The sequence below is a fragment of the Monopterus albus genome, unplaced genomic scaffold (genome assembly GCF_001952655.1).
Source record: "Monopterus albus unplaced genomic scaffold, M_albus_1.0 scaffold51.1, whole genome shotgun sequence".
Classification (NCBI taxonomy): domain Eukaryota; kingdom Metazoa; phylum Chordata; class Actinopteri; order Synbranchiformes; family Synbranchidae; genus Monopterus; species Monopterus albus.
In genome coordinates, this window is record NW_018127931.1 from 6,470,045 (window position 1) to 6,481,889 (window position 11,845).

Here is an 11,845-nt window from a genome sequence, read left to right on the forward strand (position 1 = left end):
CACTAGATACAAAGCACAAGTTCCTATAATGTAAAATAGACTGTTGTTTTATGGGTTTTACAGTCAAAAAGCTGACAAACAAACATATAGACATGATTTTAAGAGTTTCTAGTTATTTCAGGATTAGAAGTGTTGCAGGTTCAGTGTTTTGCTCAGAGGTGTACGTGTAAAGTCTCAAGTTTGTTTGACTTCCTGGTTTTATTTGCCTAGGCTAAACTCACTAAAGCTCCTGCTGTTTTGCCCTCCTTGTTCTTCTATGTGGCTCTTTTTACATTGTGCAGGCTTACAATTGCTACATTACACCATTAAAAGGCAAACATTAGCTGTACTTTTATCTAATCTTTGTTTGTAGTTTAGCTCTGGGTGTAAAATTGGATTAAGGGTTTTATTATTACTAGTATGTTGTTTTAACTAGTGGTTCTATATAGTGATTATATATTTTGAATTTTGATTCAGGTATTTTTCTAACCCATTCTACAATTTTGACTGTTTTGCACTGGCACAAATACATTTATTTTTCTAACTCAAGATTAAGTGTGTAAACTTTACCTGGGCGGGTTCCTCTACTAGTGTTAAATGTCACGATTCTGTCCCATTCTGCTTCATGTTCCTGTTTATTTTGCCACCGCTTCCTTTTAGTCGCATCTCAGTTACGGACTCTTTAGTTTAATCAGTGTTCATAGGTTTCACCTGCTTCTGATTACTCACGCCTGTGTTCAACAGCATAACGGCAGCGTTTCCTCACTAGAACGCTGCCAGATTGTTCTAGACTCCAGCTCTGACTTTCCAGCATTTGTTCTTGCCTGACTCTCTAGTTTCTGACCCTGGATTGCTGTTTTTTGACCACCGTGTTTTCCCTATTCCCTCCCAGATTCTGACTGCATGCCGTATACCGACCTTCTGATATCTCCTCCCTGACCTCTCCAGTTTGGATCTCCTGGCTATACGTGTTTACTGGCGCTGACCTTGGACTGTCTTACTGACCCGATTGCGATCCTGGACTTTGTACTGTTTGTCTGTTGCAACAAGTAAAAGAACCTTCCTCTACCTCAGTTCATCTGGTCTTATAATTGAGTTCACCACAAACACTATTTGGCAGCTTCACACGCCAAAAGTATCTTTGGCTTTTCCAAGATGGTATAATGGTAATTTGTTAAGGTGACGTCAGACTTCCAACCCTTCCTTTTGGTCACACTTTTTTATAACATGTAACTTCAACCAACTAGCTTCCTTGGCTAATGCAACTTAATTACTTCAATACATGTCAGCATGTATGTGTACATGTGAAATAGGCTATATTCTATGCCCTCTATTTGTTACCATTTACAGGACTCACTTCTTTGTGAAGGCTAAGGCCTCATCAGTGGCTGCAACTACATTGTTGATTGAAAGGTCATTCCTGTTGCTGGCTTCCATTTCATTTTGAGATGAAGTCACCCCTCTGTTATTTTTCAGAGCATTTGACTCACTGTTTCTACATTCATTCTGTCATCATTCTGTCATGTTGCCTTTTACATTCATTCATCTTAGGTGCTCCTTAAAGGATAAGGCCATTCATTGTTTATATTAATATTATGTTCATCAATTTCCATACAGAGACTAAAATCAAAAATGATTTGCCTACTCATGGTTAATGTCCATCAATGTTTCAGCCCTGAATTAGCTCACTGGTTGAAAGTACTGTTAATATAGAACATTATCAGCCCTACTCCTTAAGTACTGAGCCTAAGCGTTTCTATGGTAACCCTGGAATGGACTTAGGAATATGCGTTCATTGCTGGAAGAAGTGCTTCATTTGCCAAAGTGCTTGGTTTACAACAAAACAGTGGCCATGGTGAAGAGATAAAAGTAAATCTTGGGTTTAGGTGTTTCTGTCAGACAGGAATCTTCATTTCAGCAGTAGATGGTCAAATCTGCTGATGAATTTCCTGCTAGCCCAGCTTCAGTTATCCTGGTATAAACGTGTGGTAGTGCGTGTACTGTTGAAATTCCTCGGCCGTGAGCTCAGCTGCTTGGAGCCGGGCAGCGCCCTGATGGTTTCATCCTCTCCATACGCACTGGGCAGCACTTGCTTCCTCCCTCGCCTCATTAGCCTGCTACAATCAGGTGGACATGCCAGGAACGTGAGAGTGCATTCTTCCATGTATCCCCAAACTCCCCACCAGTAACCTCTTCATATAAGCATCCCCCTTACACATCTGCCCCTGTTCCACTTCTCAGTAGACTCAAGCCTCCCACCTCTCGCTGCTTCTTAAAAGCTAACCCCTAGTTTTCTGAATTTCTCCTGAGATGTGGTACCAATCACGGGGAGATAACATTGTAGCCTTCCCGTAATTTACTGCATTTTCTGTGTCAGCTGCAGGCAGATTTATTGTGAGTACCTTTAACATCTTTGTGCAACAGTGAAAGTCTTCTCTTCTTGTTTAGATTTGCCTGATAGTTGTGACATAACTCTTTTGTCATTCTAGATTTGACAGTGTTAGTCCTTTTCTGTGCTGAGGCTTTAAGGTTCACACACGTTTCAAACTAGAATGATGTTAACTAAGGATGTGATGATACACTTAGCTGAAGAGACAAGATAATATACAATATTGGGTTCATGAGGATGAGATATTTTAACACTTAAATCTTCAATGATGAAATATATGATTGTAAAAATTGAATTTTATTTGACTAAAAGTCACAAAATGCAAAACAATGCAGGTGCATTTTGAAAGTATTTACATAACCTTAACAAATGTCACTTCAGTTCTACTCTGAGTATAACTTATCATACGAAGTAAAACAATATGAAAACACTTTAACAGGTTTTGCCACAAACTCAGCTGACTGGCTTCTCTACTATATGATTTCACACAAGTCTCTTCAGACCATATATTGTTGCGAGAGCTAACCTCTAATTGAAGCTGTGTGTGTGACTTTCGTACATCCTCAGACACCATTTTGTGCTTGTTTTTCAGGCACAGATATGATGCACTCTGCCACAAGCACATATGCTGTATCAAACATTTTGTCAAACCTGCTGGCATTTCATAAGTCAGTGTCTATACACTGCACAGAGATTCCAGTTAACTCCAGTGTTAATCTTGGCAATATTAGACACTGATCTTTGATATTCAAGTCAAGATATGTTTTTTTTATAAAACCCAATATCACAAATCTCAGATTTGCCTCAGAGGGCTGGGAGAGCTGAGGTGGGATGCATAATCTCTGCCCAAATAAGGGATTGAGTTGGAGGACTCACTGTTTGTAAGTTGTTTTTTTTTTTAACTCAATGCAAATTTCACCTTCAACTTTCTTTTAAAAATTGGTAACATGTTAGCTAACGTTAGCACATCACAGATAATATGCTACTGTACAATATGGCTGATGAAATCTGGTGCAAGAAAACGGTGTAGGTTTTAACAAATCATGAGTTGTAATCACTGATCCACTGTCCTGTCCCTATGTTTTTCTCTCTGCACCTCCTAACACAAATATTTTACAAATATTTAATTGAGAAAAAAATGAGTTTTATTCTATGATTATCTACAAAGACGAGTGACATTTAACGCTGATGAAGTGAGAAATGCAGAGTTTTGTTTGGAAAATGTTGGTCAGTGTTTTCCTCTGTGTTCTGTACAGTGTGTGTGGGGTGGGACGAGGCCTGATATGAGAGTAATGATAGGAGGCAGAAAACTCCACACCTTGTTATCAGAAGCCTGGTACCAAGTGGAGCTGCATCTGGAGTGTGTGTATGTTAAGAACAGTGTTTGTTTCAAAAAGAGAGGTTTTGCAAATGGTTCAGTGATACGGGGTTCTGCTCCGAGCAAATGCCTGTTTCCTCTGCTTTGATTGGGAAAAGTTTTGTTGTTAACCCTTCATCCTTCATTTCTCAGCACCACACACATCTTCGCTTATGAGAATGGATAGGGAGGACCAGTGGTCAAAGGCTACAGGGAGGAAGGAGGTGACGTAGGACAAGCTAAGAAAGGAGTACAAGGACAGAGGATGGTGTGTGTGACCTGCAGGAACATTCTCCAGATGCAAGACCTCAGAGCAAGCTATTGAGCCGAGAAGCCTCAGAGAAATCAGCAGATAGCCACGTCTATCTGACTGTGATAGGACGCACAGAACACAGACTTATCTGGAGGTGCTACTATATGGGTGCATCTCTGACTGACACCACAAACTGTTAGTCAGATCCACAGCAGACAACGTTCCCTAGTGAATAAGGCTCTGTTTTGTGGAACAGAAATCTCCAATGACAGTTTCCTCCTCTTTTTCTCTGGCAACTGTGATGCTTCATTTTGAACATTGTTATCACAGATCTTATGCTCTCCATCTTTTGTACAAGAAACATATTCATTGTAGCCTATCAGTGGAGCATATCTTCTGAAACTTAAGTTTAATATCTGTGCACACATTTCAGTGGGCTGTAGTAGAACCATACAATTAGTTTTGCTATAAACACGAGGGCATTTATTTCCTCATTCACAAGGTACAAGAACTAATTTCTGTCTCCTTCCATCAAGGCACGTGTATGACAAAAGCAGCCATGCGCAAGCTCCATTTACTTGATTGTCCTGTTAGGTTTTGACTAAATCACATGGTCTTCATGAGCAGAGAAAGTTTGCTCAATTGTCAGACTGAAATGTTCAAATGCTCTATTTTTAAGTACTTTGTTAGAATTTGAACTTGACAGTTCATTTTGACTTTGAAAACTAGCTGACATATAATGTCCACTCAGTATCCACTTTTTCTGTTGTAGGACTTTCACCCACTATTTTGTGACAGCTGGGCAAACTTGATCTGCTGATGAAGATGGGGAGAGATGTGTCAAAAGCTGCAGGACAATATAAGTGGCACTTGTTTTGTGCTGTTTCCAAAAATGAACTGTCACACTTAAGCTGCTAAGTTTCTTATGCCTTTTGACCTGCTAGCTGTGGTGCCTAAAATTTCAGCGTCAGTGTTGTTTGGTCCATTTCCAACAGTACCTTTACAAAAACAGTTGCGATCAGGCCCCTCTATGGCTACAGTTTTACTGGGTTCAGACAACTGTTGTAGACCTTACTTTGTTGAAGGAACAATTGTTAAGATTGTTTAAAGAAACCAACATGGCTGCTGCTTTGGCGGCAGAACTGAAGCAGTCATGCCACTTCTGACAGTTATTATTCAGCCTAGTATCACTACTGTAGGAAATACTTCACTATAGGAAGGAATGTTAATCTCTTGGTGACTCATCTTCTAGCATCACCATCAGGACAAAATCTACACACAGTTTGACTCACATGCTTCCAGGGGTGAAAACTATTTTTTGATTGTAATGATATCATGGCTTTGTTAGTGGCACCTTCAGAAAAACTGCATATTAGCTGCACAGTTTTGTAAGAGCAGCAAAAGCACCAATACCTTCTCAGTTTTCTTCAGCACTTTTGTACAGTGGGGTGTGATGACCATAATTTTGTTCTAATAAGATGCTTCCCCAGTGTGCGGAGTGAGAAAAGATGCACTAAAACTCAAACTTGGACTTTGAGTCCAACGAACCTGACTGCTGTTATTTATAAAGTGCCTTAAATATAACAAAGGGATGGGAGGAGGAGGAAGAACAAACAAAGGGGTAAAACTGCAGAAAAAGAGGGAAAGGAAAGGGTGGGGGCTAGGTTAGTCTTTGTTGGGATTAGCTCCTCAGACAGAAGATCGATGTGCAGCTATTCTATTGTGAGAATGTGTCTGTCTGTCCATGAAGGGATGTAGGAGCCCATGGGCGGACATTGAAGTGTGCTGTTTATTCACAGTGTGGGAGCAGCTCAGGAAGCAGCCAACGAGAGCTTCCTGGGGAAAAGGGCTATGGGTGATCCCCGCTCTTCTATAGGAGGAAATGAACTGCATGGGCAGGGGCTTGATGGAGACTTTCAGCCCCGGGGCCCAGAGGTGGGGCCACCCAGAGGAAATATGACATTATACATTAATATTACATGAACATTGACATATTTAGTTTATTAAGAATGGCTATGTAATGTCAGAATTTGACCAAGATTACAAGAAACAAATGTCAGGAGTGAATCGTTTACAGAATAAAGGCATTGGAGCCTGCTTGTGGGACATTTCAATTGTTCTTTGGGGCCCTCTGGTGGGCACTAAGCAGACACTTAGTTTGCTAATACAGTATGTCAGTATGACTTTACATTACTATCTTATATTCTTGAGCTGTTCAAAGAAAAGGCACATAACACTGTTCTTAAATTGAGTAAAACATGTGATTGTTAGTTTGTTAATCAATCTGCAATATTCTTTATCCATTAAGTTCCATTTATTGAGTGGTGACATCAGTGCCTTTACAAGTGAAACCAGCTAAAAAAACACTCCTTCAAAATATGAAACGGTACCATTTATACATATAAAGTAGGGCTGTCAAAGTTAACAAGTTAAAGTACATCCCCAACAATTCCTTCTAATGACACCATTTTTTGAGGCATGATTAATGCATGCACATTTTGTGATGATCACCCTCAGCACGCTCTGTACGTTTGGGAAATCAGGAAACCATGCAGCAGCAGAAATGGATAAAGAAAAGGATCTTTTGAATGGAAAGTTCAGCTTCAAAATCTTGTCAGATGGTTCTCTTGATGAGGTCAAAGGTATTTACATTTACTTTCAATGTGAATTGAGTTGCCACCGGAGTATGTCAAGTCTCAAATACCGCTTGCTGGCCAAGCACACAGCTGATGCAGAGAGCCCTCCTCCTCCTTGCCAAAGGCAGACCACACTGGATAGTTTACACAGAAGACAATAACTTTTTTTTTAGTTTAACATTTAGTTTATTGCAGACATGCAAACTAACCACTGACGTCTGTTATTACAGATGTGAACTAACCACAGACACTCAACTGCCCTGCCCACTGAACTTATTAAGCATCGTTCTCCGCACATAATGAAGTGAGTCACCACACTCATTGTTAAGAAAACCTCTGCTCCCTTGTGAAAATGAGTCCACAAGTTCAGGATGAGCATGTTAGCCTGTTAAAAGTTAACTTGGTCATGCTTTGTCCTGGTATGGCCTCACATACTGGATATACAATGGCTGTAGGTTCTTACTCTTAAATTAACCCTCCTGTTATGTTGCGGGTCAAATTGACCCACGAACATAACTGCTGAGCAGGCATCACCTGAGAAATGAACATAACAGGAGGGTTCCCTTATGTTCGTGGGTCAATTTGACCTGCAACATAACAGGAGGGTTAATATGTCATTGTAAAATATATTTATGTCACCTCAGTGGAACAGAGTGACACTTACATATGTGTATTTGGAAAACAATTCTTTGACATCAAGAAATTTCATATCACCCATTTTGGCAATAAAGGTGGATCTAGAAGATGTTTGTAATGCATGGCCAGGCTGGGGCACAGACTCAAAGAGGGGGGGCACATTTGAAATACATGTAAAGGACTGACAAGGGTTTAATCTGCATGTATCAGAAAATTAAATAACATGAACCTGTGGTTAGTAGTTGAGCAAGGATGTGTGAGGAATAAAAAGAATCACATATGAAGCTTAATCTTAAAGTAAAAATTGACAGCATGTTTGAGCACCGTTAAAACATTACAGAAGATGTTACTAAGCCTAAGAGGAACTGAGTTAATATTTGCTGTCAGTGCTCAGAAACCACTGGACCTTAACTATAATTGTCTGACTCAGAGATGCTGTGATGTGATGATATGGTGGAGTCAGCAGACAGGCAGGAAAACACTGAAGGTCAGGTAAAGAATGTACACAGGAAGAAAGGGCTGAAAAGCTATGGCTGAGAAGCCATGGTAGAAAATATGACAGAGGGTAAGTGTAAATGTGTTGGTACATATACCGAGGAGCTAATGAGATTTGCAGGTGGGTGTGGGGAATCAGGTGATGTGGAAAGGCTGGGCTGCTGCAAGGTAGGTGGGAGTGGCAGAATCAGGGACAAAAATGAAATATGACATTCTGCACTCTGGCAGAACAGGTTCAACCTGGGACTGTGTGAGTGCAGACCACACATCAGTGCTGTAACCTCAGACCCTTTGGAGACTTCATCTGTCTACATGATGCGCTGTGTATCTGTGTGTGTTCGGGGCGAATGGGTCAGGGTGTCCTGCGGAGGCCCTTCATCCTCCATCCAGTCTCTAGGGTCCAAAGCCCTGGGGTGCTACCATCAGGTCAAGAAGCTGGAGGATAGCGGCAGGGAGATGGAGTTCAGCATGCGGAGGTGCCAGGGTGGCGAGCTCCTGCACCCTGAGGACATGGTGGAGGATGTTCTGGAGGACAATGACTTTTTGCAGTTAGGTAAGAGTATGCACTGTTTATACACAGATAGGATCATTTCCCAGGAATAATGAGATTTTTCTTTGTTTCTGGAGTCTTCACAGGAGAAACTGAAAGATATGACACTTCTCCCCTGGCAACTGCAGTGTATCCTTCTACTAACTTTACAGTCATTTCAGTCTAATTTTAATACTTTGTACCATAGTGGAATCAGGCAGCACCCCCACCCTTTTTTTACACCAGTGTGGCAATGACACACCTATTAAAAATGGCTAATCATTTTGAACCTTGAGATTAGGCAAGGAAACTTTATTTATATAGCATATTTTGATACACAAAGGCAATTCAAAGTGCTTACCAAAATACCCACATGATACATAAAATATTCAAATACAATTACATTAAAACATTAAATACAAATTAAAAGCAACAAGTAGCAACATGCAAGTGTAGATACTGTATCTAGTACTTTTAGGATATCTGTGACAGTCTGTGGATTCTCACTGTTCTCATTATACTTTGCACCCCTTTACTTCAGTCTTCCCAAAACTAACCTCTGAGTAATTTACACCAGAGGTAGGACTTTTTTTTTTCATGTCCCTGCTCTTTCTCTTTTGAAAGGTAAAAATATGTATGTTGAAATTAAACCTCATTCACTACAGGAGCCCTTAATCTTTTTTAAAAAATGGTCTGGCTCTTCAGGCTGTCTATGGAATGAATGAACTAACCTGAACACACATACACAGATGGTTGCAAATAAGTATGCATCAAGAAATATGCATGAGGGAGATCCATGGTTCCTTCTTTACAAATGTTGAAGTGTTCATGGGCAAACACTGAACACCAAATACCGTAGCTCATAATGGACAGACCAGCACCAGTAGTTTGCTGCCATTGTGTGTGTGTGTGTGTGTGTGTGTGTGTGTGTGTGTGAATGACAGGCAAAATGTAGAGTGTAAATGCATTACCTTAATAACAATAACATATTCATAAAAATTGCTTTTATTGGGTTTTCCCTGTAGGGTTGGGAATGAATGTGGTCCTTCCTCTGCTCTTTGTTTTGTTCTGCAGCTAAATGCAAGGACAAAAATATAATGTTGCCTTCCTGAAAACAAGGCCACAATTAAAGCCATGGAAAACATTTGCTCCACCAAGATTTTTGTATTATAATAAAAAGGTTTAATTGATTTGCTTTTATTAAAGAGCTGTAGTCTTTTCGACAATGCCCATACAAACACTACACCCAACAATGAGTTGCCTCTACTCACTGTGAATGACTCTTACTTATTTGAGATGGTGTAAAACCTTAAAGCCATTTGAAGCTTAAACAACCATTCAGGTCTTATTCTGTAATGAGGCACTATAGCACAGACAAGTAAGCTAATTCAATAGACTGACAAACGTTAATGGTGAAGAGGGGTAATTCATTGTTGATTTTATTCTCTGTAGGGGGACTGGAAAATATTATCATTATAGAAAATGGCCAGCCTTAACCTTTAAGAAAAGAATTTGAATACTTTCTTCTCCCATTGCTAAATACACTGAGCAAAAGTTCAGCAAAAACACAATAATGCTTAAAATTTAAATAAACAAAGGTAATTAATTACTGTTAATCAGTTTAATCTGCAAATGAGTCACGGGTGATTGTAGGAGTACAGTTATGTTGTTCATAGGATATGTTCACTTTATGTTTTACTGAACTGATTTATTGTACTTCCTTAAACCTGCTTCTAAAAGACAAAGCTCTTATCAAGAGCCCAACAAGGTGGGTGCTGCTGTTTCTTATACTTTATAATATGACTGCATCAAAAAGCAGTTATTCTTCGCAGATAATTGTTGCTCTTTGCCATCAGTACATTTCCCTGGATGGCACCAGCTTGACCACAGCCGATTTGGTCAGTTTGGGTCAAGGCTTGTTCAAAATAAAGGTGAGGCAACATCAACCTTTGTACAAGAAGAGACAAAATGGTGACAAATAGGCTGATCTTTGCTGATGTTTGGTTTCCTGCTAGTTAACCCTGGAGGCCGAGGAAAGAGTCCAAAAGGCCAGAGAGCTCATTGATGTGTTTATAAGAGAAAACAAAGGTATGGACATTCTCCTCATTCTCCTCATTCTCCCCTCTTTCCAAGAATCAAAACACATAGTGTGTATTATTTTTCACTGCAGTTGTGTACGGAGTCAACACAGGGTTCGGAAAGTTTGCATGCACACTCATACCAAAAGAACAACTAATGTAAGTAAAGTTATTTAACTACATTTATGCTGGATCAATGCCACGTTTTAACGCACCATTTCTTACTGATGTGTTTCTGCATTTTATTATAATTGTGTGATGCATGTCCTAATAGCTAGCCTGCACTTTCCTCCATCTACAGGAAGCTACAGGAGAATTTGGTCCGTTCTTCTTGTGCTGGTCAGTCATCTAAGTTCACCAGTTTAAATATACACTTGAAGCAAAACTTCCCCCTAGTTATGGTTTTCAATAAATTACTCAAGGTCATGTATAAATGCATGCAATATTTTTTTACACTAGTTCCACATTAACCTGTGTCTCTGTGTGTGTGTAAAGGAGTTGGTGCCCCATTGAGCATAGAAAGGACCCGCATGGTGCTGGCTCTGAGAATCAATACCCTGGCAAAAGGCCACAGTGGAGTCTCCATGGAAACCCTTGATTCTATGATCAAGGCCTTTAATGGTACAGTTTCTTTATTTGTAGTAATAGTAGCCATAGATGGGAGATAATACAGGGAGAGGTAACAAACTCATCTAGCATTTATAGGTTATAGGCAAGCCAGCATTATTTATGTATAATGCAGCTTTCAAAGTGCCAACCAGTCAGATTTGTAGGACTGGGACAGACATGACTGAGAATGCAATGGGTCTTTCTCAAGTTTCTTACAGTACAGTGAGGAACAGAAGTATTTGAACACCCTGCGATTTTGCAAGTTCTCCCACTTAGAAATCATGGAGGGGTCTGACATTCACATTGTAGGTGCATTCCCACTGTGAGAGACAGAATAAAAAAAAATTCTCAGGAAATCACATTGTATGATTTTTAAAGAATTTATTTGTCTTGCACTGCTGAACATAAGTATTTGAACACCTGAGAAACAGCAAGAATTCTGGCTCTCAAAGACCTGTTACTGTGCCTTGAAAAAGTCCACCTCTACTCCACTCATTAATCTAAATTAGTAGCACCTGTCTGAGCTCTTTAAAGACACCTGTCCACCCCACAGTCACTACAGTGCCAACTACTACCATGGGCAAGACCAAAGAGCTGTCAAAAGACACCAGAGACAAAATTGTGGACCTCCACAAGGCTGGAAAGGGCTACGGGGCAATTGCCAAGCAGCTTGGTGAAAATAGATCAACTGTTGGAGCAATTGTTAGAAAATGGAAGAGGCTAAAGACGACTGTCAGTCTCCCTCGGACTGGGGCGCCATGCAAGATCTCACCTCGTGGAGTATCGATGATTCTGAGAAAGGTGAGGAATCAGCCCAGAACTACAAGGGAGGAGCTGGTCAATGACATGAAGAGAGCTGGGACCACAGTTTCAAAGGTCACTGT

At 40.2% G+C, this 11,845-nt stretch overlaps 1 protein-coding gene across 7 annotated transcripts in view; it reads left to right on the top strand.

The window, feature by feature from the left end:
• Positions 1 to 2,225: 2,225 nt before the first annotated feature.
• Positions 2,226 to 11,845, top strand: part of LOC109960967 (histidine ammonia-lyase-like) — a 19,692-nt gene continuing 10,072 nt past the window's right edge. For 2 of the 7 annotated variants that reach the window (XM_020601468.1, XM_020601473.1), the window contains exons 1-10: positions 2,226 to 2,373; positions 3,166 to 3,249; positions 8,102 to 8,298; positions 8,373 to 8,424; positions 10,015 to 10,042; positions 10,131 to 10,205; positions 10,290 to 10,362; positions 10,445 to 10,511; positions 10,654 to 10,691; positions 10,848 to 10,973. In XM_020601468.1, the coding sequence (XP_020457124.1) occupies positions 3,200 to 3,249; positions 8,102 to 8,298; positions 8,373 to 8,424; positions 10,015 to 10,042; positions 10,131 to 10,205; positions 10,290 to 10,362; positions 10,445 to 10,511; positions 10,654 to 10,691; positions 10,848 to 10,973 (706 nt within the window). In that variant the 5' untranslated portion in view covers positions 2,226 to 2,373; positions 3,166 to 3,199. Of the gene's footprint in view, positions 2,374 to 3,165; positions 3,250 to 3,878; positions 5,914 to 6,844; positions 6,919 to 8,101; positions 8,299 to 8,372; positions 8,425 to 10,014; positions 10,043 to 10,130; positions 10,206 to 10,289; positions 10,363 to 10,444; positions 10,512 to 10,653; positions 10,692 to 10,847; positions 10,974 to 11,845 lie in introns of those variants that run through there. The other 5 variants (XM_020601469.1, XM_020601471.1, XM_020601470.1 and 2 more) reach the window with 5 other exon arrangements.